General features: G+C 31.6%; 1 protein-coding gene across 1 annotated transcript; it reads right to left on the bottom strand.

The window, feature by feature from the left end:
- Nucleotides 1–8,037: 8,037 nt before the first annotated feature.
- On the bottom strand, nt 8,038–26,657 carry LOC127709796 (eukaryotic translation initiation factor 4E-like). Its single transcript, XM_052215439.1, has 7 exons — nt 26,612–26,657; nt 18,145–18,353; nt 15,741–15,804; nt 15,040–15,153; nt 14,142–14,281; nt 13,132–13,186; nt 8,038–12,419 (listed from the first exon to the last, which is right to left on the bottom strand). The coding sequence occupies exons 1-7, from the start codon at nt 26,633–26,635 to the stop codon at nt 12,360–12,362; spliced, it is 666 nt and encodes a 221-aa protein (XP_052071399.1). The 5' UTR covers nt 26,636–26,657; the 3' UTR covers nt 8,038–12,359.
- Between the last annotated feature and the right edge of the window lie 716 nt (nt 26,658–27,373).

Raw genomic sequence — 27,373 nt, 5'->3', positions numbered from 1 at the left:
AAAAGATTCAAAATGCTGACAATAGTTTAATAGTTTTAATGGATCAGATGGACTGTAAAAATCTACATGTGGTTAATAACTTCTGTATAAAAAAGTTCGTATATCAATTTTGTTTGTTGGATTTGAATTTTCAGTACTAGTATTAGGCTAAGCTTAACTTTTGCATAGAATCATGCACTGTCGTCCGTGTTTATATATTGTTTTTCTTTAGCTACTGTTAAACAATTTTGGTTGTGAAAGTAAACAATTCATAATTTTCTTTTGGTACCAGTATTATTTTGAAAAAATCCGTTATGATATGAAAGTCATGATATTAGGTATGGTTACAAATGAGACACCTATAGCCACCAAAGACATCAGGACAAGGCTATAAACTACGGGTCGTCGAACTGCCTTCAACAAAAGTTTTGTATATATGATCTCCCCCAGTTTTTGGTTGAGTTCGTGTTTCTCAGTTTTTAGTATTCTATTGTTTGTGTGTACTTTTAATTGTCTTTTGGTCAGTTTTCGTGTTTTGCCATGGCATTGTCAGTGTGTTTTCGACTTGTGAGTTTGACCATCCCTAAGGTATCTTTCGTCTCTCTTTTATGTATGCAAGACTGTCCTTCATGTAATTCAATGTGAAATAATTAGAATGAGAAAGTTCACGACATGTTAAGCTTTTAGCATTGAAGGATCGAAAAACAAACATGACAAACAAAGGGTTATAACGACAACCACTTGGCCAAAGGCTTCTTCCTGGCTTTGGAAAAGTTCAGTATATTTTTGTAGGCGCTGATCCCCTCTTCTAACCTTGAACTGTCGGTGTCATATACCAGTATAACATTTGAACAAATGGCAAAACATATTTGAAAAAAAGTGTGACTTGTCAGAATTGGACCAAGCACAAAAAAAACCTAACACGATGACAAAAGACAAAAAGTAAATAAAAAAATAAAGGATATGTTATTCAAAACACGATCTTAACTAAAAATAGAACATGTTTTCAAACATTGAATTGACAACAAAGTGGGACGCATGGACAATTAAGGCGGAGTATATAAATTGTATGCCATGGTCAAGTATTAGAATGATAAATAAAAAATTAAGGGTATGATTTTGCTTTTCGCAGAAATTGTTTTAAAAGACATTGTCGAAATTATTAATAACTTTAATATTTTGGTATTTTAATACTAATGAAGTCAACATATGTTTACATCAACAGTTAATGGAAAAGTTTCTCAAGAAATATGTTGGGTAAAATATAAGATATTGCAGAATTCGACCGACTTTATCTGCCGAGCTAGCCTCCTAAATTTGAACAAGCAGTTTTTATTGAATATATTTACAGAAATCAAACTGTGATATCAATTATCGAACGATTTGCAATCTGTAACACTTCACATTGAGAAAATCAGTAAAAATACAATGGTTTTACTACAAAACGTTACCAGTAATTTCAAGTACCTGTCACTTTTATACGCCATATCCAGAAATCAACGCCACTTTGCTTATTTGAATATTATACTAAAGAAATCGGATACGGGTCACGGAAATTATATTGAAATGATAGGGAATTTAGAAAAAAATGTCTGTTTTAACTTTGATTTAAGTGAAAGACAGGTTGCCGGGGCAGAAAATAAATATACACAGCAATATACACCATTTAAACGAAATATAATGACTGGCGTTGCAAAAATCAAGGTTCCTGAGCTATTTTAAAAATCGAAGCGAGAGGCTTTTAACATTGCAGTATAAAATACAGGCTAAAATGGCTGAAACGTCAAATTTGCAAACTTCGTGTTGAAAATTGGCTAACAAGGTCATTAGAAATACAGGTTGCCGGGGTGAAACTTGAAACTTGAATGTCCAAAGAATAAGCAAGTCCAAACCTTGTATGTGTAGTCGTTGAACTCTAGGTTCTCACGTAAAGTTAAAATGCCTCTATTTCAAGAAGAATAAAATCACGAACACGAAAATTTCACTAAATTCGCGTTCATTGTTTTGATTTTGACCGCCTGACAACTTTACGGAAATATCAGAGTGATTATAAACAAGGACCCTGTGACGGGCAACTTATAATATCCGTGTTTTAAAGATTTTAATGATATCAAGCCAGTCCAGTTCAAACTATTATCACGTGGTACAATTCTCATTTACATATTATGAATATTAATTAGAAAAAGTACTACTAATTTCTGGCTATGCACAAACGTCACACACAGCACCAGTTTTGATGACGTCATTCGGATAAACGTTACAATTTGAAAATAAAATAACAATTGTTTTTTTTTACTGTCAACCATGTGAACTAATTTCACTAAGTTAATTTAATAAATAAAGGCATACAAAGTTTATAATTGGAGTATAGCTTGTGTAAAAATTTGCACGTTACCTCTAAAAAAGATTGTTTTCAACCAGGAAAATTCAATATATATTTGTGATTTTTAGGGTTATTCTTGTATAGCAGAACAAAGTCAGATATTTTTCTTCAAACCTATTATGGTTTCGGCAGTAAAATGATGTTTTTATATACATTTTTAATGGTTTGTGGGTTCTGCTAAAAAGCGACAAAAATGTCGTTTTGGCGTGCTAGCGGTAAACGACAAAAATGTCGTTTTGGCGCCGAAAGGGTTAAGGGCATACGATACAGTTACAGGGAAAGTAATGACGTTGCTAACGTAAATTGTTATTTTCGCGACGTCAAACTGTGACTTATCGGGAAAAGATGCAGTTTTCGACTATTTTTATCATTCAAACTGATTTAACTTGAAAACGAGCTCATGGACCCTTCTTTTTTAAAATGAGATTTCGTTTGATTACGTATGAAGATTATGTGTACCAATTTTCATGAAAAAGTCAATAGTGCAATTATTTTAAATTTGATAAATATACAGGAAAAAATGACGTTTTTTTTCTACATTCATGAACATTTGATAAATTTGAGTTATTTGTAAAAATAAAATTTACAAATTTATAGAACATTTATATAAAACAGAAATTACAAATAATTTAACAAAAAACAGCTTGTGTTTATCTTTTAAAACAAAAAAGTAATGTATTTCTGTTGAAAGGGAAAATACGTCCACAAATCCAAATTTTGAGGAAATATCTGAAATTTCAACCTCAATTTACTCAAAAAGTAGCACATGATGGTATATTTTTTATTGCATATTTGATTTAATCAGGTAAAAAATAGCCTATATGCCAATTTTCATTAAAATTTCATTACGGGATCAAAACTGTATCGTATGCCCTTAACCTCTTTCAATGTGAGGACACTGACCAATATGAGGCACAGAATCATTTAAGGTACATATTTGGTTGGATTGGTTTCTACATTGTAAATCAACTATTTTTACAGGTGTTGTGGGACTGACTGTTTTATTGACAATTGTGAGAATGCAACTCTTCTGAGACCATTTGACAGCAAGCTATCATACTTGGTGATATCGTTTGCCAATTGTAGTTGACCATATTATACTATCATTTGTATGGGAGTTATGTGACTTTTGACTTTTTTTTAGTATTGTATTTAGTGTCACCTTGTGAACACAACTCCCCTGAAATCATTTGACAGAAAGCTCGCATACTTTGTAGGATTATTTGCCATCATGTGTAGTTGACAAAATTATACCGTTATTTGTATTTGACTATCGATCCGCAATGACACATTATGACCCACAATTTAATTCCTCTTTTATGGCGTAGCAATCTTGTTAATAATCTTTATATAACTGTCAAATTATAATTCTTGATATACAAAAACCTCTTCAGGACCTTATTTTTAAGTTAGGGATTCCTATGATAATGTCTTTCCCAACAGGTCTGGAGGCACATGCTTAGTAAAAAATATTTAAGAAAAATGAAGACATATTCAAGAGATTTCAATTAGAAATAACAATTGTGAAAAATTTCATACTGCAAATTGTGTATCCTCAGGACTAATGGTCCTGACTTCTGACCTAAAATCGATTTGCTTCCTACCTTTTTCTACTCTCAATATTGTATAAGGTTTATTAAAGACCAACAAGTGTACCTAATAACATCACACAGAAGCAACAATTTCTAACTGAATTTTCGTTATTTTCAGTCTACTTTTTGCAGCTATGACCTTGACCTTTGACCTGAAAATCAATAAGATTCTTCCCTTCTCTGTATCTTCCATCTGAACAACTTTTATTATAGAATTAACAACCTTTGTGAGCACACTCACTTACCCCATGCCTCCACATTGTCACTGGGCAAACAAATTCTCACCTGATTCCTAAATCCAAAGACTCATAACTCCTACTGTAGTCAACTGATATATTTTTGTTGTGGATATGCACATTTACATATGTCCTCATTAACTACAAAGTTTCATAAAATTCGGTTGTGTGGTTTTAGAGGAGATGCGCTAACAAACTGTTGCAGTAGTATATCATGGGCAAAATTCGAAATTCAAAGGGGCATAATTCTTAAAAAGATATTGAATCATAATTTCCTGTCGATATATACATCTTCATAGTATATCCTTTTAATCTACAAAGTATCATGAAATTTTTGTGTGTGGTTTCAGAGGAGTTGCGATGACAAGAACTGGACTGACATACAGAGGGGTCAAAAACATTATACCATTCGCAACTTTGTTGCGTGGGGTATTAAAATTAGTAACCAACAAAAAACAATTGTTTAAAAAAATTCCAATTTTGAGTAACAGTGACCTATTGACCCCAAAATCAACAAGTTTTTCCCTTTCCCTATATCTTCCATATGTACAACTTCAAGTTTAATGCCAATCAATGAAGGGAAAAAATGCAATAACAAAAATTTAGAACTCAAAAGGCAAATTCAAAATGGAGAAAAACAAGTTACTTTACCCAAATTGTTCAATTTTTAGTAAGTGACCTTGAACTGAAAGGATTTCTCCTCTTAGTTTATATGCCAGTTTCATTTTAATCAAGCAAGGCATACTCAATTTCATACAGAAATTTTTTGTTTTGGACACAGGTGGACAAAAAAGCGATGGGAGAAGACTTTATAAGTTGAATTAACTTGTGTCTTGTCCCTTTTGCATATTTAAGCAAATGAAATATGTTTAAACTTGCATGGCAATGGATTAATGCTCTTAATTTTTTTCCAGGGAGCATTAAAATGTATTACTGTAAAATATAAAGCTTATCTTAATGATTGTTGACTGGGTTCTGTCCAATCTAACTGAATAAAGTCTTGATCATCCATACTTTATAGTATTACTGTGTGCTAGAAATTCCTTAACCGACAAGTAAATATCATGGTCTAGGATTCAGGTTTATACAAGCGGTTTACAAACATTTTGTGAACATTTTATCATGTTACGTTATCAAAATATGTCATTTATACATCTTAATAAGTTGTGCTACCATTAAACGTGGATCTCTCTCATGCATTCCAACTTCCTGTGGGACTATTCCATGAATGTATATGTCTATTTGTTTGTTTCGAGTTATAGCTGATTTTTGGGAATTTTTATTTTTCATTTAAAATGGTTCTTTTCTGTTCTACTTGTAGACATAATTTCTAAACCAATAAATGTATCTTGCGACCATGTTGGATATAATTGACTGGGTCTATGGTTTTAGATAGAGATGAGTTGAGACGAACTAGAAGGGCAGAACAACACAAGAATAGTAACAAGCATTCTGAGAGTATTGCATGGCAATACATAGTACCCTACCGGTTAAAAATTCATTGTACTGGAACAAAATGCTAACTTCACTAGCCAGTCAACACTGAGGTTGTGAGTTCGAACCCCGCTCGTGCGGGTGCACTCGACTCCAATCTTAATTGACTAGGATTGTCAGTTTTCCTATCGAAGGTCGGTGGTTTTCTCCGGGCACTCCGGCTTCCTCCACCAATAAAAACTGGCCGCCACGAAATAGCCCAAAAGCGGTGCTTAAAACTGGCGTTAAAACACCAAAAATAAAATCAAATCAAAATGCTAACTTGATCTATAACTTGTCATGTTGTAAACTATATAACAAATATCAAGTCAATATCTTCAAGCATGACGAAAAAAAGTGTGGAAAACTGATTATTTAAGTGAATTTTCTAAGTCCAAGGACCATAACTCTGCACAAAATCATCAGACCGGAACAAAATTCGAACTTGATCAGTAACTTGTCATGATAAAACTATATAACAATTATCAAATCAATATCTTCAAGCATGACGAAATAAATTGCTTCGCCGAGCGCAGCTGGATACGACCGCAGAGGTCTAAACCCTGAACAGTTGGAGCAAAAATGGACGCACATTTCGTGCTTGATACAGGTCTGAATTTGGATTGTAATTAAATATTTGACACATAAAAGGTTTCTGACACAGAATAACTGTAGTCAAAGAACTTAGAATTGGTTATACGATTTGAATTTATATTCAATTTTTTGCTTTTGTGCAATACACTTTGCTGTTGCGAATTGACCCCCCCTCCCCCCACAAAAAAAAATAAAAAATTTAACCCCCCCCCCTTTTTTTTGCTTTTGTGCAATGCACTATGCTGTTGCGTATTAACCCAAGCCCCCCTTTTTTTGGCCAAAAAAAATAATATTTAAAGAATTTTTTTTTTAATTTCTGAAATCTGAAATGAGAAAAAATTAACCCCCCACAATTTCTTTTTACCCACCCCCCCCCCCCCCCCCCCCCTTTTCCCCCAAAAAAATTCTTTCCCTCAAAACATGGTCATATACTCATTTCAAATTTCCAATGGAGTTTGCAACCATAATTACCCATTTATATTTACCATAGGTGCTAATTTAATCTATTTTATAATAGAATTTTAAATATGGTGTCAAATCTTTCGTATGGATTTTTTTGTAAAAAAAAAAAAGATGCAACATTTGCAGATATTTTTACTGGTCTTCCTTTATAAATATGCATTTCTTTAAACATATTTTAAAAGCAGTGTAAGGGAGGTAATCAAAACGTATTTGGATTAAATCCCTTACAATGCTTTTAAATTGTCTTAATTGTTCATTAACCATTACTTTATACATAATTTAAAAGCAGTGTAAGGGAGGTATTTCAAATGATGTATTTGAATTACCTCCCTTACACTGCTTTAAATCATGTTTTGTACTAAAGTTATTGTCCATTAACCAGGACACCCTTGTTTTCCCCCTTTTGTGCCCAGAATTCCTGAATGGTTTGAGCCATAACCGCCAAAGCAAATCCTAACCATCCCTTTGTGGTATGGAAACTTGTGGTATAATTTCAGAGAGATCCATACACCGTTCCACAAGTTATTGTCTGGAAGTTACAAAAAAACTTATTTTTGGCCCCTTTATGGCCCCTAATTCCTTAACTGTTGGTACCATAACCCCCAAAATCAATCCACACCTTCCTTTTGTCGTATTGAACCTTATGGTTAAATTTAATAGAGATCTATTCACTTAAACTAAACTTATTGTGGGAAAACCAATGTGTCTTCAGACGACAACGACATACCAATATACCACCGCAAAATTTGTTTTTGCGGTCGTATAAAAAAGTGCGGAAAACTGATTATTTGAGTGAATTTTCTAAGTCCATGGACCATAACTCTGCACAAAATCATCAGACCGGAACAAAATCAAACTTGATCTGTATGTTGTCATGATAAAACAATATACCAAATATCAAATCAATATCTTCAAGCACGAAGGAAAAAAGTGTGGAAAACTGATTTGCTGGACTGACGGATGGACAGACAGACAGACGGACGGAGTACAAACCTAAAGTCCCCTTTGATTTCGTCGATAGGGGACTAATTCGAAGAAAGCAAAAAATAGAGTGAACTTCATCATCTTAGACTGATGGCCATCTTAAGTCTATAGATAGGGTAACTCTGGAAGTATTTTGAAAGAGGACTAACAAGCTGAAGGGATATATGGTTTATCGTGGATAGGATATTCAAATGAATAATCTAAATGTTTAAAGAGCACTGACGACCAATCAACAAAAATGCAAACTTTTTTTGATCTTCAAAAACTGGGAAATCACAAAACAGCAGTGATTAAACTATTAAATATGGAGTAAAATAAAAGAAGAAACATCAGCAAGTTTTCAATTTAATTTATTACAAATATTTTGGTGTACAAGCTTCTCAGTATCATCATGCTTCCACACACAAAATACAATAATTTCCAAAACATACAAACAATGCAATGTTTACAGAACATTTCATCCATATTATCAAATGATCTAATGTTCTGGGGTATATATGGAAGGGAAAAATTTACAAAACAGAGAACAAACAACAATCGTCATCAAATATTCAATGTCCTGTTAATTCAGTTGTTTTCATGGGTATCAATTTTTGTGGATTGAGTAAAAATTTGTATTTTTGTGGATATTTGACTTTATGTTTTTGCCAAAGTCTGCTTTAAATCTATAGAAATTTTGTAATTCGTTGAACATTTAAATTCGTGGTTCATCTATAACGATGAAATCCACCAAAATTGATATCTCATGAATAATAATGAATTCACAGTATTCAAAACACAATTATGCAACGTTGAAACTAACCAGACGGTAAACAATTCAAATGTTGTAAATAACAACTTTAATATAACTTATAAATAGTAGTTTAAGTCACACCAAATCCTTAAAGCACATGGTTTATTTGTGTTGTCTGACCATTATTTTCTTCATAGCACATCAAGGTGAATAGATAATCAACAGATCTCCAAGGCTTGTTATGGTGATCAATAAATATCATTGTTGTATATAAACATGCCAAAATGTAATGTAAACAAAGCACTACAGTTTTATACAGAGTATCTGTATGTTTGACAGTTAACAAGTAACAACTCTCAACATAGAATAACAATAGCACTGTCATGACAAACAAGGAAAATATTGTAGAAAAAAACTCTGGAAGAAATACATTCAACTATTCTATTATTTTACCCCAATCACCAGATTGAGATCAGTTCATGTTCTTTTAAACATGTGTGATATTCAAAGAAAGCATTTAAAACCCTTCAGCAGCCACCAACAGAAATAATAATATTTACATTTCTTGTCCATACTAAGAAATATGTCTATATAAGTTGGCTTTAAAGTGCCTTACTTAAGAAAGCTTAAGTGTATTAATAATTACAATAATAAAATCAAAAAAACAAAACCAATTTGTTTTATAATATTACACATATTAACATACTTTCATGTTTGAAGCAACATCCCCTTTAAATTGCTGGTTTTAATTTTACCCATCATAGAGAACTGAGAATGATACTTTATTTTATTATAAATGTAATATAATTGCTGTTGAAAAATAGGCATACTACCAACTGAATGTCCAAAACAATAACAAAATAAATAAATCAAATGATTTTTTTCATTTTTTCAAAAGGCAATTGTTAAATAATTATAAATCATTGACACCAAACCAATCTTCTGTTCTTCCTTCAGTACACTGCATGTTTAACACTTTTCAAAAGTATCATTCATAATAGATCATGTCAATGCTTTTTTGAATAATTTTTTCTCTCTCTCATCTCAAATTTGTAAACATATTTATATTTGAGAATTAAACTTGCCACTCTATCCAGTAAAATAAAGAACCAAGAAAGAAAATGAAAAAAAAACAAAATATACTTCTGGTCTTCCTGTGAATTGTATAAACACCAGTTTTTTTTCTGATTAGTTCAACAAAGCTTTTTTTATACAAATACTACAGTATACTACAATGAATGTACAAAATTATTGTTCCATCGTTACTGTTGAACACCAAAAACAAAGTCCTACAAATCAAAAATTTTCTTGACAATTATATTCCTTAAGGAAGTAGAACATTTTTATTGAGATATCAATATAAATGTAAATATTACATTCAAAATAGTTTATGTTTCCAGAATTATTTTATACCTGGAACTTCAACCAAATATGAAATCTTTACAAAAAAAAAACATGTCAATATCTCTTAGATAAAGATTCTATGGTTAGCCAGGATACCAGAAAGTATTAAATTCCAACATTCCAGGTATAAAATAAAAACAACAAGTACTGATTGTAACAAGCTGCTGTTTCAAAGTCCACTTGGACCTCCATTATCACATGCCCATGTTTTAGTCATAGTTTCAAAAATACATGGTTGCTTTTTCAATTAATATTATTCAGACTTCCACTAACTTCATTTTGTAGACCCTAATTACCTGGTTCCCAGAAATTCATAAGCCTAAATATAACTATCCAGTCAATTAAAAAGATTGGGACACTAACAAACAGGGAATATTTCAAATTGCCTTTAAACAGTGCCATGTTAATGCTAGATGGACATTATAGGACATAAAAAATAAACATTTAACCAAAGCTACAAGATAAACAGTCCTATTTCTAAAGGTTGTCACATACAAACTAAAAAGCATCACGACTGATTAAATATGTCAGCATAATATACAAATAAAAATACAATATTCAAATTAATGAACAAAATATTTTTAACAGCGAAGTGACATGAAAATATGATATAACTCAAATATCGATGAACTCATTTGATTTTCTACGCTTGATTTTTACATAACACATATATTCATTATCACAAGCAATCAAATTTCTGAGAAATTTACCTCCTAAAATGCTAATAATGAATGCTTTATAAAAGTCAATCAAACAGTGTATACTAGAAGATTTTGTCAGATATTTTCATAAACAGTTGCATTATTAGTGCATGATATGCCCAAATAGCAGTTGTGAAAATACAACAAAACTAAGTTTAAAGTGCATACCATCTAGCTTTGAGGGAAAATACATATTTCTATGAATGAAGTTCGAAAACTTTGAAAAGAAAAAAGAAAAACAGAAGAAGTGGAAAATTGAAAAAAGAATTTACTTATGATTGTGAGATCCTAAAACTTTTATCTTTAATATTGAATATCATAAATTTATAAGTTGTAAAGGCTGTTCCAGCATTAAATGTATAAGTAGATTGGAAAGATCCTGTTTATTAAAAAAAATTCTTTAGAAAAAAGGTTATAACATTGGAAACAGGCTTTACAAACTCGTTAATGATAAAGTAGCGAAAAAGTTAAAAGAGATCAACATTCTTTCTCATTTATGTGCAATCTAACAAGATAAATACTGACTTACTTAAAATCAAAATGAATCAGTTAAAAAAAAAAACACACAATTAGATGAAATTTCAGAAAGGAAGAATCTTTAATAATAAATAATTCCACAAAAACACTCTAACTAAATAACCTATTGTTAATAGGAAGAGTTATTCTTAAATGAAGAAATGAATAAATGCAGTTTCAAATGGCACTTAAAAAGAGAATGTACCACTTCACTGTATCCTTAAATAACAAGCATTATGTAACTTCTTCCAATGATAATTTTATACATGACTTTATAATCCACGTATCTTACACAATCATCTCTTTATAGACAAATATATACATTAACTGCAGTAGCAAACACATGATCGATCTTATATGGAAACACGATTAAAATTAAAAACACCAACAAAAAGTATATCTTGATAGAAAACAGAAATTAAAATGAAAAAGTCCAAATGAAGGTTGTCTATAATCTATGGCTTGTTTAAAATTGATAATCTGATAATTCAATATCTTACATTCTGCATATATTTATTATGAAACTGGAGGCAGCCATTGCAGGTTTCCAGGCAGCATAAAATTCAGGGATGAAGCATATTTTGAAAATGTGTTTTTTCACCTTATTTCCTGTTGCTTGAAACTTTCAAAAATGTCTAGTTAAATCCTAAATTTACAGAAAATACAGGTATGCATTAATAACAATTTAATCTAAAAATCAGTTATTTCAAATTCTGTTTTTTTTTCTGAAATATTGTGTTCTCATAGGATGTGAAAGAAGGCTAATAAAACAAGAGAAAATGGAAAACAAGAAAGGTGTGAACTCTTTTTAACATGGATGCCATGCATACTGAATATGACGCAAAGAAATTTCTTAAATACTAAATTTTAATCTACTCAATATTCTTTATATTGTTTCATGTTGGTCATACAAAATAAACCAGTGATTCTAATCTCCCATATTTTTTATACCTACTCTGATCATATCATTTGTATTTGTGAGATACACTGAAGTCATAATCCTTTTTAAATTTAATTTATATAAAATGTCATAAAAATTAGGTTTTTTGCCAACCTATCAATCCTTCTCTTTCATTGTATGGAATGAGACCAGAGATCCATTTCACCTTAAACAATAAAATTTCAGTTTGTCATTCCTCATATAAACATTAACTGTTTAACAACAAAGACATTGATACATTTTATCTTCCATAAAATACAATTAAATCAACATTTGGTTTACAGTATAATAAATATTATCTATAAAGAGATGTACTGTCATCTTTCACACAAAACAATCACTCCTCCACGGAAAAGCTACTGTTATACTCTGTATCTATCTTTTGCTGTGGATCCTGATTTTGAGATGGTGTCTCTATGTGCCTGAAATATACATCAACAAAACATATTGAAACTACAGCAATAAAAAGAAAAGGAAATTGAATATGGTAACAATCAAAGATGGTTCCTATTTTTTTTTTGGTTTTACTAAATAAATAAAAAAAGTAATAGATGCACAATGGTGTTAAGTAATAAGGATTACCATTTGACTTTGAGCATTTAGTTGACGTCACTTGGGTAGGAACAACCAACAAGTCTTAAAGATTCTATGAATGTTACACTGAGACGATTATGAGTTTTGGTTGCAAAATGGCCAACATCATTTGTCATGTTTGGTTTGGTCCATGTTTTGCTATCATCATATGTACCTTTGTATCATTGTATAATGTCTTTGTTCTTCTGTGTACCATTGTATCTATTGCAGTTTATCGGAAAAAAGTATGCTGTTTGGTGGTGGCAGACGTCTTGAATGTTCAGTAGGATTTTTAAATGCAAAATTAGGGAATTGAACAATTACATTGAAACATCAAATAATTCAATTTTGTCTATATCAAATTTTCTTTTAAATTGGTAAATATTTTATATTTTTCATGTTTGTATTTATATTAAAGCGGTCATTTTGTTTACAGTATTGTGTTATTAAATGCATTATGAGGGGAGATAACAAAATAAACTAAATAAAGTATTTGTAGTTATTAGCAGCAGCTAGGTTCCAACGACAAATATGTCATAAATTCAAAATTACATAATTTACCTGAAATCCTATTACTAATTTGTTTGGTATTCGTAGTCTCTCTTTTAATTTTCTTCTGCAATAAAAAGATAAATGTGGAACTTTAACGAAGCAATTACACCCATGATTAAAATATGAATAGCTTAGCTTTACAACTGTGTTTGTAGAGAAAACTATTTTAATAACAGTAAACATAAAGAATCTATTTCAATTGCCCCAATGAGATCAATTAAAAATTCCTAGTAATGGTTTCCTAAGTGTTCAATCTATTAAAAATTCCTGGTAATGGTTTTTTAGTGTTCAATCTATTAAAAATTCCTAGTAATGGTTTCTTAGTGTTCAATCTATTAAAAATTTCTAGTAATGGTTTCTTAGTGTTCAGTCTATTAAAAATTCCTAGAAATGGTTTCTTAGTGTTCAATCTATTAAAAATTCCTAGAAATGGTTTCTTAGTGTTCAATCTATTAAAAATTCCTAGTAATGGTTTCTTAGTGTTCAATCTATTAAAAATTCCTAGTAATGGTTTCTTAGTGTTCAATCTATTAAAAATTCCTGATAATGGTTTCTTAAGTGTTCAATCCATTAAAAATCCCTGATAATGTTTTCTAAGTGTTCAATCCATTAAAAATCCCTGATAATGGTTTCTTAGTGTTCAATCCATTAAAAATCCCTGATAATGGTTTCTTAGTGTTCAATCCATTAAAAATCCCTGATAATGGTTTCTTAGTGTTCAATCAAATAAAAATCCCTGATAATGGTTTCTTAGTGTTCAATCAAATAAAATCCCTGATAATGGTTTCTTAGTGTTCAATCAAATAAAAATCCCTGGTAATGGTTTCTTAGTGTTCAATCTATTAAAAATCCCTGGTAATGGTTTCTTAGTGTTCAATCCACTGCTATCAAGTGATCAATAGTTTATGTGATATCATCGCTCTAATGTATAATGTGCAAAGGGTTTACTCAATCAATCAAAAAAATTGATCAGTCATTACAAATTTAAAGCACTGCTAGACTTTTATATGTATACACACCCTATTTTCATGGTAGCATCCTGTCGCCTACTATCCCTCGTCCATAAACTCAATTTGTCTCCTTTATTTCTAATATTAATAACAGCACCATTAACATCTTCACTAAAATCTTCAAATGCTTCACCAATTAAACATAATAACTGAAATAAAAATTAAATATTAGATAATCGTCACTTCGAAATGATTTCAGAAAACCCCCTACTTTATCTTATAAAGTTAATGAAACATCAAATCAATATAACTGTGAGATTTCAATTCAATGGGTGTCAATCTTTTTCCGATAAAAAATATTCTAATTCAAGTGCCAGCGTGTCACTAGAAATGAACAGTTGATAAAAAATTTGCACAAAAGGTCATCTAAACTTGATCCCTTCTGGATGATTGTCTTTATATCTTCCTCACCAAGACACATGCATTTAATGAAGCATGGTAAAAAATCTAATTCTAAGCCCAACTAAAGATCACGAATGTCAAGTATGTTTCAGAGATTTTTTAAGCAAGATGAAAGTGGACAATAAGATGACAGATGGCTGGCAAGCAACAGCTATACCATGCACTTGCACTTTTTGTTAGTTTTGTTAGAAAATTTCAGATGCTTAGTTTATTCAAAAATATAAACAATAAAAGAACAGTATTCCAATGCCGCAAGTAAAAAGCCCAAACCACAGATGCCCCAAATATCAAGTCGAAATCAGTACAACAGTGTCCATCTTTTAGTTTTAAGTTGATGAATAGGACAGTTTTTATTAAGAGTCTGCGGTACTATACTTAACATTTGGTAACCCTTTGTCTGTTTAAAGTATTTACCAATAGACTTTTTGTTAAAGAACATGAATGTAAATCTGTTCATTTCTGAAACTAACTGGTATTGGACCAGTCCAAGTATTAAAATACCTACCGTTTCCAACCAAAAATTATCTAAATCTGTTGATCGTTTATTTTTTTCTAAATTTATTAACCATCTTCCTCCATCTTTATTAACATCATCTTCCCACATTGGCTGAATACCATCCTTTAAAAAAATGGAAAAATTTTTACTCGTAAATTCAGGATAATTCAAATAAGTACATCAATGGCAAACATACCTTAAACTATACAGCCTAATTCAAATTGAAATCATCCTTGTGAGGACCACATATAAATACATTCCAGAAATACTTGTACTTGTGATTTGTCTTAATAGGAAGCAATTGTAAAAGTGGCTGTTTAGGTTAACAAACTAGATTCTTAAGAAGCTGGCAAAGGGAGATCACTCTATTGAACCATAAATAACATTTGCAATTTTCCACTGGCACCAACATTTTGTTTACTAGATTTGTGGTGAATCAAGTCTCAGATTACTCTCAGGACCATCCAGACAAAGTTTTTGTTCAAAGTAGTCCATTTTCAGAATGTATTTATTTTTTATGTTTAAATGAATTTTCTAATGATAGTATGCAGATCAGCATATATGACAGACAATGTTATCTGATCAGGTAAGCACATGTTCACATAATATCACAGGTTGGTAGATATATCAACATATAGAGTTAAAATGCTTACATTATACATGCAATAAAAGCTAACAAGGATATAACTTCTTTTTCCTTCAATATTTACCTTAAATAATGAGTAATCACAGCCTGAGGGCAATTTGCTTGCTTTCTGTACATGGTTATATAATCTAAAATCATCAACATTGTACATGTTAAAAATCAAAATAAATTATCTATGTTTTATATACAAAACTCTTTGTCCAAGTGAAATTTATAACAATCGTTAACTTGAATGTCTTTTAACATAACCAAACAACCTTAAAGGTTAAACTTGACTTCAAACTTGAGCTTCAAACTCAGAAATATGATTATATTTTTATTCTACTCATAGTTCTTTATCTCCTTTTTTCCAAAGGGCAGAGGAAGGAGAGTATGTGAATAAGCCTACAATAATTATACAGATATCCTGAACATCGTGGATATGACCTGTTAATTTTTGATGTCAAGGTCTATATGCATAATCATCTTTCTGGGTGTGTCTGGCAAAGTTTGAAATTCTAATAAATAAATATAACTGTTCAAAACAAGTATTTTCCTTAGCCTTCTATCATTTAACATGTTAAAAGGACTCCAATATCAGTATTTTATGATAATTCATATTTAGACAATATTGATTGCAAGATTTCCTTATCATTGTGTAAGAAAAAAAAAATTGGTTATAGGTTACTGGGCTAGAAGACATGTCATACTAAATGGTATAATCCATCAAATGTTGACAACCCAGTCACAACACAACCATTTCTGACAGATAAATTCTATTTTAGATCCTACTATATATACCTTTTCTCTAAGTTTTCATGCTTTACTGACACAAAAATAACCTGTGACTTGCATTTTAATTAACAAACTAACTACTTTAATATTTATTTTGTTTACAGTGCATTCATGCGTTCATTTTACTTCAAAATAAATTCCTTTACATTTAATGTAATTCTTACATTCCTGCTACATGTAATTAAAACTGATTTGACATTCATTAATGAAAAAAAAATGCACTATCAAATTATTTTTTTTGGTTTTTGTTTGGACATGTTGGATGACCGATTAAAACACGATATAGATGCAGTTTTCACAGTATAAAGACTGTACATGCAAATAAGAACAATCTTTGAAAATTCATATAACATGTATAAGATTACTAATTCTAGCTAAAAAATAATTACAATTTGCAAAATATTTCCCTATATGTATTTTTTTACATCTTGATAGAGTATACATGTAGCATGCTCACAAGAAGCTTGATAGAGTATACATGTAGCATGCTCACAAGAAGCTTGATAGAGTATACATGTAGCATGCTCACAAGAAGCTTGATAGAGTATACATGTATCATGCTCACAAGAAGCTTGATAGAGTATACATGTAGCATGCTCACAAGAAGCTTGATAGAGTATACATGTATCATGCTCACAAGAAGCTTGATAGAGTATACATGTAGCATGCTCACAAAAAGCTTGATACCAAATTTTACAAAGCTTTGATCTGTAGATCCTCAGAAAAATGGGACAAAAATTTCAAACATGGCCTTTAATTGATAAGTGATTGGTTATCAGGAAGTTTATGGATGGAAACACAGACAGAGAGAAACACACAGATGGACAGACAGGGGTAAACCTGTATACTCCCCCCGCCTTTGGAGCGGTATATAATAGTATTATAAAATCACTTGTGTGCATAAAATCTTTTCATAACTGTACTTCTTTTTTTCTCTAAACATGGAATTTTAATTATAATTACACCTTATATAAGAATGCCGGATTTTGATTGGTTGTTAGCCAGTGTATTTTTCGCAAATTCTAGCATTTTTTCCTCATTTCAAACGAATTTGCCTGTTTTTTTCACCACTGCCGGTGAATTTGCCTCAAATTCCCCTCTCTGCCGTGGTATTTGCCATTTTGGATATTCCTTTTTTACCCTCACGAGCCTATTCCCACCAAAATTATTCGGAACCTTTCTAACTTTATCCTGACAACATGGTTAAGCACTATTGATTGAGTTATACCGAAAACTGTCAGAAATATACATATAAACAGGCGAAAAAATTTCTATACAAATGAACGATTTAATGATGGAATAACAATGACATTTACACACATAGATACCATGACGTTACAAAAAGACAGCACTAACGCATATACCCGTGGTACTACGATTTCCCTTCACATGTACAGACAGTTTCAATCAAAATCTATTCGGTGTAATTAAACAGATATATCATGATATGGAGGGGTATTTGCGAAAAATACCAGTCTTGGGAACAAATTTCCCTCGCCTAGCGGCTTGGGAAATTTCACCGTCCCTTGACTGGTATTTTTCGCAAATACCCCTCCATAACATGATACATCTGTTCAAAATTTTACAAAAATTTATATAAAAAACAATTTGAACAAATACTCTATACTATATAAAATCTATTTTCACTTATACTAAAAATTGAGTTTTATCTTAAATTTTAACTAATAATTTACCCCCAGAAATCTTCTACAGTATCAAATGCCGTAACCAATTTTAGATTCGCTGTCCATTCTTTCGTTCTGTCATTTTTGAAAAACCACAAGGCCCATTTGTTTTGAAGTGGATGTTTGATTAAGAGTTCTGGTGATAAAGATTCATCTTCTTCTTCTCCTTCAACTTCTTCTACTTCATCAACTTGTTCTTCTGTGTCATTCCGTAACTCCTGAAATATAAATGTATATCTTATTGTTCAGAATGAGTACCTAGTCCATCTTGGTCAGTAATGAATTAAAAAAAATTCCAAGACCTCAATTCCATGGTATAATGCTGTACTCACAGTTGCTTGTCATCTGTAACTTTCCATTCCATATCAATTTCATGTTACAAATTTTCATTTAAAAGTAAAGAAATACAAAAACATAAGGCAGTTTCTCGTTAAAGAAATAAAGTGAAAGCAATGTCTAACCTGTTGACTGTTGTAGTTTTTTATTTATTTTTCAAGCACAAGAAATCAAGTTATATTTCATTCAGTCCTTTCGCCTTGTCTTCTCAGCAAGTTCAAAGGGCCTTTGCATTTTAATCTATCCCACAGAGGGAAAATAGCATTCAAATGTAAAAATCTTATTTTAGACCCCAGAAACAAAAATAGTGGATTCATTTCTTTGGTTGGTACATTTGTAACAAATATCTGTACCTTCAAAATTCCAAAAAAGTTGATGTTTCAAAACTAGAAATAAATGATTTAATTGAAATTTTATATTTTTTCTGTACCTACATCATGTACATGTGCATATGTATCCAACAAAAAAATAGATGCATCCAGAATTCAATAATTGTAAGTGAAAATAACTTTTAACTTACTTTAACTTTCAAGTAATCCATGACTGCAATTTTATACCACTTTCAAAGGAGAAACCCATATGAAATTAGTACTTGTTGCAAATGATACTAAAATCGGACAAAGGAAGTCTTTTATTCTATATAAATATAAGGTCTTTTAAGGGTTTATGAGCTTGTCAAAGCAAGACCTTAAAAAAATGGTAAATTAAAATGTATAAATATGAATCATAATTTTAATAGAAAAATATGTACACATGATGTATGAAAGAGCTATAAAAATCTGAACATGCTGAATAGACATACGTTAGATTGGCTGTCAAGATTACTTTGTGTCAAAAATGTCATTCCCCCAAAATGCCTCCTAAAACATTTTCATCTTACCCTTAGTTTTCCGCTAAGACTCAGGTGGTATAGCATATTATAATCCCTTGTAAGACAGTTAAATACTTGATATCAGATGTACCAACATACCAACCACTGTGACCTGACAAGAATATCCCTTCTGGGCATGACAATCATTTCTAGACTTGTGAATGAAAAACTTATGTTGTCCTACTTGCGAACCAAATTTTTTTTTTAACTACATCAAACAATAAAGACCTAAATTTTGAGATTCTTCTACAATTAAACATTAGGAACCTGTTTCAGTGGTTGTCGTTTGTTGATGTGGTACTTAAGTGTTTCTCATTTCTCGTTTTTTATAAAGATTAGACCGTTGGTTTTCCTGATTGAACTGTTTTACACTAGCCATTTTGGGGCCCTTTATACATGTTATAGCTTGCTGTTTGGTGTGAGCCAAGGCTCTGTGTTGAAGGCCGTACTTTGACCTATAATGGTTTACTTTTTACACATTGTGACTTGGATGGAGAGTTGTCTCATTGGCACTCATACCACATCCTATTTCTATTAACAATAAAAAAAAACTTTCAGAAGTGATAATTTTCTGACAGAAATGATTAAAAAAAGAATTAATATCATTATGGTATACATGAAAACCTCCTGAAAGGATGGAAAATATCTGCATTCACACAAATATTTGATCATTTGTTAAAATGAACAGGTTTTATTTATTATTAGATTTTAGTAATGAGGATAAGAACTGAAAATGTTTTACACGGACTGTATTACATAACGCATATGATGTACAGCACATGCTGATGTTTCTAATGACTAGAGGGAGATGTAACCCATAACAAATAACAAAAAACATAGATTAAAAGCCATAATACTTTTGTCACATGATCACTGTGGTGGTGTTTAAAACAACTTTCAGCGACCTTAGCTTTGAATGCTTTCAAAACCCATTTTGACTGAAACTCCTTATCTACTGAATGTAGTTTTTAAAATCATTCTTTCAAGTGGAAGCCTAACTCTCGTCAAGGAAGTCTGAGCCTTATTTGGTACGATTAAAAGTTTCCAACAATCTATATACATGAACAATGTATACATTTGTAGGTGTAGATGTCAAAGTAACAGTTGTGACCCCTGAAGTACCAATACTCGTTACATTTTTTGTTGTGACCCTGATGAGCTAGTGCTCGTAGAAGTTTTTGTTTTATGCTGCAAATCAGCAGCAAGTGCTTCTTACACCCTTTTATCAATTATAAATGTAAGTGACCTTGATGACTCATTAGTGGATTGCATATCCACATGAATGGGTTAAAACCCTGTAAATTCCCATCTGATTGCAGATGTTTAAGGACATTGACCCTTCAAATTTTCCCAAATAGGAATTATAAACCGGCACAGACAATTGCAAGTTTTCAGTAAGGGAAATCTGTAAATTATTAATCATTTTCCCAGGAAGGGAACTCTGTACATCAATGTTGCCCATAAGAAGACTCTGTACATTAGTACTGACATTCACAGATTGTATGTTTGAGGTTTGCAATGTCACAGTACACATGGTACATGTATATGTAGTATGAGTCTTACATAGAATTTTCTCTGTAATTTTTCCAACTATCATACGGTTTTTTTTTAACGAATAGTTACTACAAACAAGTTTGTCCAAATTTCCAAAATTCCATGATAGTCTGACAAAGTTATTGATGACTGAAAAACTTTAACCTCAGATTAAATCTGAATGTTAAATGTAAAACAAAAAAAACTTTAACCACAGAGTGAACCTAATTGTTGACGCCTCGGCAGCAGCCGCCATCACCGGAATCTAGGATCACTATGTCTCGCTTTAGCGACATAAATGTTACAGGCTCAACTAAAACCTATTGTACTCAAATTATTATGTTGATCCTACATGTAGCTATATAAGGTGAAGATGAAACTACATTCATCAGTAATTTACAGTTATTCCTCAGAGTTCTCGAAAACTGGAAATTAGCCGTGGGTACATCTGATGACCGATGTAAAAAACGTGCCGACATATGCACTGCAACGGCCGTTTTTGCATTGGCCATCAGGACCGCCGCTAGCAATCAAAATACCGGTCCTAGACTCATTTTGGCGGTCAGGACAGACAGGACCAACGATTTTCGCGAACTCTGATTCCTTTGGATACCTTTTGCCCGGTATTTTGATGAGCATGAACATGCTTGGATACAAAAAAGATAAGGAGTCATTGTCAGGCCCAAGGAGCATGTTATGTTGCTACATGTATGTTTTGCTTTCATGTCAATCCTGCCCAAGTTGATTCGTCCCAAGTCTTTCCAGCCCAAGTCGATCCAACTCATATTTAAAGTCGATCCGGCCACAAATTAATAAATAAATATTTACAAGGGATGAAAATTAAAAATATTAGACTTGTAGTTCATACATATTAATGAATTTTGAGTATAATATTAGCAAAGTTGGACGATAAATCATAAAAAATGTGCCTTTGACGCATATTCAAAACTACAATTTTCTTTTAATGTAAAATTTTATATCCAAATCAACATTTCCCCCTCAATGAGTATGGATGATTATGCAGTATAAAGCATGTATGTTGATTATGATTTTATTAGTTGTTTCAAGACTATTGTGTATGCATTTACTAAAACATATATTACAGTAGTTTAGTACCATAAACATTAATCAGCAATTTCTCAAACGACTTTCAGATCTGAACAAGTCTTTTAACTGGTGTAAAAACGAAATTTAAACAATTTTTGTCATGTGCAAATTCCACTTACCATGAATCATGTGTGTCACAAAATCCTCTGATTTTTATAGTAATTATTTGTTATTTTAATATGGGGCTGGATCAACTTGGGGCCAGAAGGACTAGGGCCGCCAGATGTACTTAGGAATGATCGACTCTGGGCCAGAACGACCTCATACATTGTACCTATGTTTTTATGTGATCTTTGTATTGCTACAGGTAATTTTATTTGGGCACAGTACTGTAACAGTACAAATGTATATCAGCATATAGAGGTTTTTTCGTCAAATTCATAATTTATTTCAAAGTTTCTGCCAGGAACCATCTTACTTAATAAATTACCAACAAAAATGATGCCATGTCCATGTCCATGGCAATTAGTTTCCAGTTACTGATTATGGACTTTTGAAAGAAATGCGTTCCATTACTGTATATCTCCTACTTTGATCAAATCCATATTTGCTCATTTACCCCATTCCTTGCTGAACTTTTGACAGTTCTGTGCATTCATTTTTGTCCATCTTTACTCAGGACCAGAGAAATAAGGGTTATTCAGTGTTATTAAATGGGTAAAATGGACTTTCATAAATATGAAAATACAAGTGTCGATGATGGAATATTATTATTTGTCTAGCAAAACTGATTTTTCCACTTTAAACCCCTGTTAATAGTAGTAACAAATCATATTATTGATTTACACTAAGAGTGTCAGATGTCAAAGAAAATACTGATTTGTTTGCATAAATATTTGTTTCTTTGAAATGGCATACGACTAGTCTACAAAGTCAATGCTTTCACAAAGTTTTTTTATGAAATAAATTGTCGATGGCTTTGAATTCATTTATAAATGAAAATAACCATTTCATCAATTGGTAAAAATGAAAAAATTTTGATGTGGAGAGCGACTGTTGTGAACACCGGAGCGACTAGATATCCTTTTTAACAAACATGAAAGCAACTTCTTTGCCCCAGTTGCCCAATAGCACGAGCCCTGGGGTACACAACCCTTAATACATCGTATATTCAGCTGAAGAAAAATGCTTGTTGCATACTATTATACTGTTATTGAGATATTCTGATATTGGTCAAAATGTCATTTATGATGCTGACCAAAGGAAAGTAATGTACAAGGATGTTAATTAAAACTTCTGAATTTGTCCACTACGATTGTAGCCGGCTAACATGATTTGACTGCCAAAATTCAAAACTGTCCCATCCTGGTTTCTATCCTGTAATGGGCTATTCCAGAAATAGTTGATTCCCACCTCCTATGGAAGATTTTGGAATTCCAAACAATTTTTTTTATTTCTCAAACCCTATGGAAGATACTGGATTTCCAGATTTTTCTAGATTTAAGACAATAATTTGATTAGACAAATAGGTGGAAATCCAGTAAATTTTGCAAAATCCATAAATATTTCCTAAGAATATCAGCAAATTTTTTCCATGCAGTTAAAGATTATCTACACTCATAAAATACCATTATATTTTACAAAGTTAGTATGTGTTAGTAATGTCTTTATGTATCGTATATATTGAGTATTGTATTAACTCATATGCTTGATATTTTATTGAATAAAATATTATTATTATTATTATTATTAAGAAAAAAATTTGACTTGCATGTCTTCTATAATACTAATTGTATTTATACAAGATAAAAGGAATGAAATTGTCGGATCTCCTGTACTTGGCAATCGCAATACTGGAATAAAAATTTTGTTCCAGTATTGCGTTTTTGAAAAAATAAATATCAGGTGGCAAAACATAATAAATGAAATATGACATGACAATTTTATCATATTGAAGCACAAAATACACAAGTAGTAATCATGATAATAAATAATATGAAAAAAAAATTTCAGCATAAATACTCATATTTGCAGAGCAATTGCCATCAAATAAAGTCTCAAATTTTCAGAGGTCTTTATCTTAAGAGGAGCAAACTATTCCTATGGAAAGGTTTCACACTATTTATCAAATAGATAATTTTTCTAAATATTTATCAAATTACCATTCTGTTTAAATTTTTCATCATTGCTTAAAAGTGAAATTTTAGCATAGTTATTTGTACATCTGGACATTAATTGAAAAAGTAATTATTCATATTACACAGATTTGATTATTTAGCAATAATTAGCCTTTTTATTTATACTCGTGTAAGGGACATGCCCCCTTAGTATGTTTATTTAGCAATATGATTGGAAGCAATTATTTTTTACAATTTACTCATACCTGGGACTATTACAATGTACATTTACAAAGTAGTCTTAGCTCACGCATGTCAATTGTCATATAATAAAATCAAATGCATTTTTTAAACTATGGATTGATTCAAACAAAGCTGGGAAATTATCAAAGTATCCCAAAATGTTCAAAACTTAATTTAATATATATTCCTTCTATATGAAAGGACTGGAGAAAAGGAAGAAATTGAATGTTTTATCCCTTCAGATTACGTATTTACGGAACATAAATAATTTTCTAAGACTACCCTGCAGAATGGCGATCCTGAAGATGCTTGAAACTTAAATAGTGCAGGGATACAGGTGCACCTTCTATATGGTAAATGACGTAATAAGGGTGTGCATAAATGACGACCTTTTCCGGTGAGACATGATTTGAGAAATAGCCAATACTCATATACTGGTATACCAGTATTGTGATCGCCTAGTACAGGAGATCCAAATAAACAGACACAATAAAGTAAAATGACATAAAAATATAGGCACTAGGCATATATATGATTTTAGATTTACAGACAATAAATTATAAAATGATTTACACTATAAAATTATAAAATAGGGGGGATCAAAAAATTCTGGATCAGCCCAACTCCTGGTACAGTAATCCACGCTCTACAAACTGAGCTAAAGTAATACTCGGAAGCAAGTTAACTCGTACCATTGTAAACTCGTACCAAAAAAGTTAACTCGTACCAACGTAAACTCGTACCACTGGGAAGTCGTACCATTCAGAACTCGTACCACTGCAAACTCGTACCATTAAAAATATATTCAAAAATACGAATGTTTTATGATTTTTTTTTGTAATCTTAATAAAAAAGTTGAATTACTTGAATTTTATACCAGATTTTAATGAAAACTTAGACAAAAATACGAATGTAATTCCTTAATTACCATGCTAATTGATATATTAAATTCCTTTGATTGTATGTTTATTGGGTTATTATTAACTAGTCAACTTGTTAATCATATTATTAAATTTTGATTGTTGTTATATAATTTAACAGCTTGGAATTAAAAGCCACACGAACCCCACTTGAAACTGAGGGTGATCTCAGGTGCCTTTTCAGATATCAGTTATTTTCCTCTGTTGCTGGAGCGAGGTGTATCTTCGGCTACAGGTGTTATACATGTATATAAATCGGGAAAATTATAATGACCTTTTGATTATATGAATTAAAGCATGGTCTTAATCATGATTTTGTGCAACAATGAACTGAATATTGTATAAAAATAAATTTCATACTTTCTGACTGTTGGTCATAACCAATTTTAAACCTTTAAAACACAAGTAATAAATTCTCTCATTAAATAAAATTCCTTTTAGAAACAATAGAAAAATACCCAAATCTATTCAATGTCACTTATTTGGAATGATTAAAAATTAAATCAAATAGTTGTCAGTAAAAGTAAAAAAAAGGGTCTGTTCAAGGGAGACAACAAAGCCAATCTGCCACGGTTTTCTCTATCCAATTAGACAAGGAAAATTAGCATAAATTGGTCAGTGTAATTTCAGTATATATTTATTTTACAGACTTAAGAGGTATTGAGTGAAATTAAACTATATATTCATCATTAAACACCATTTGAATACATTTAAATAAGTTGGTACGAGTTTACAATGGTATGAATTTACCGTGGTACGAGTTAGCATTGGTACGAGTTTGCATTGGTACGAGGTTTTTTTTAGTGGTACGAGTTGACCTTGGTACGAGATTACAATGGTACGAGATAACTATAATTCTAATACTCCACTAGTGCAGCTAATGAAGGGCAGTTATATGTTTACTAGGTAATTGGGAAGGACCGCTACACAAAGAGCAAGGCAGGGCTGCCAAGTATCACGCATTTAGCGCGAGACTCACGCATTTTCATGCCTATTTGGCAGCATTTTCCTTTGATCTACTGTTTTTTCTCTTTGATCTTTACGATTTTGGCCAAATCTCACGCATTTGCATTATTAAAAGTTGGCAGAACTGGCAAGGTGATAACACAATGTTGTTCCTCTCAATTTTATCTTCCATCATTCTAAAACTTTTTCGGGAAATTTAAGAATTCAATTACCACTGATGAAATGATTTAAAAAGGCTTTGCCTTCGTGCGTGTTGACAAAATTTGGAAATTTTTACATGAATATGTTGCACTATGGCCTAGCTTGTTTTGTCCGGTTCAGCTGATAGGAAGAGTTATCAAACCATCTGGGAATCAGACTTATTCTTTAATCATTAGCAATGTTCTATGGAACTTTTGACAATGCCTTTTTCATTTATAAAACTATAAATACGTGTTATGTACCTCTTGAGGTTCAACAGATGCCATGTTGTCTGAAATCCAATATGGATTTTTAATCACATGGTTTTACCGGCATCGAAAACGAGGCTGTGTAGAATATTGCATTATGTCAGTTTCTTGGCAAAAATACGCAATTAATACCTATAAAAGGGATTTTATTTTACAAAAAAGTGAATAATTTGTTTTATTAAGAATTTAAAAGTTAAATAAACGCAGTTTGTTAGAGAAATTGAAACAGCAAGCCTAAATCAGGGGGACATAACCGTAACCTTTAATATTTATGGTGCGCCTATTTCGCAAAATTAATTTTAATTTTGAAAAATATAAGATTTATTGTAATATGTACCAAATTTGCTGTATTTGAAATTTGTAAACCGTCCGCCATTCCATCTTAACTTGAATATCAGCTTCATTTCCAAAATGTATATATTGTGGTATGACTTTGTACACAATGATAGGTCATCTGACATCAAGCTTGTTTTTCAGCTACAGCAAGGATTTGTATAGTATACAAATCCTTGGCTACAGGTTGTGAAAAAAATGACACAATGGGGGGGGGTAGGACCTTTATCGGGACTCCGGGATCGGGTGTTTTTAAGCTCGGGATTTCGGGATTGATCCTTTCGGGATCCGGGAATTCTTTTTTCGAATTTCGGGATGTCGGGATTTAATTTTTTTTATAATCGGGACCTCGGGATTCCATGTTTTTAAGCCCGGGATTTCGGAATCAGGACCCCTCCTACCCCCCCCCCCCCCTCAATCATA

Source organism: Mytilus californianus, unplaced genomic scaffold, assembly GCF_021869535.1.
Source record: "Mytilus californianus isolate M0D057914Y unplaced genomic scaffold, xbMytCali1.0.p SCAF_7, whole genome shotgun sequence".
NCBI lineage: Eukaryota > Metazoa > Mollusca > Bivalvia > Mytilida > Mytilidae > Mytilus > Mytilus californianus.
The sequence above is the reverse complement of the archived record's forward strand: the minus strand, read 5'-3'. Positions and strand labels throughout refer to the sequence as shown.

Coding starts and splice junctions, on each gene's coding strand:
- LOC127709796 (XM_052215439.1), bottom strand. CDS start 26,635: ATGGCATCTGTTGAACCTCAAGAG. Junction 15,805..18,144: donor ACTGTAGAAGATTTCTGGGG/GTAAATTATTAG, acceptor TGATGATTTTAG/ATTATATAACCATGTACAGA. Junction 12,420..13,131: donor AATTAGTAATAGGATTTCAG/GTAAATTATGTA, acceptor TGTATATTTCAG/GCACATAGAGACACCATCTC.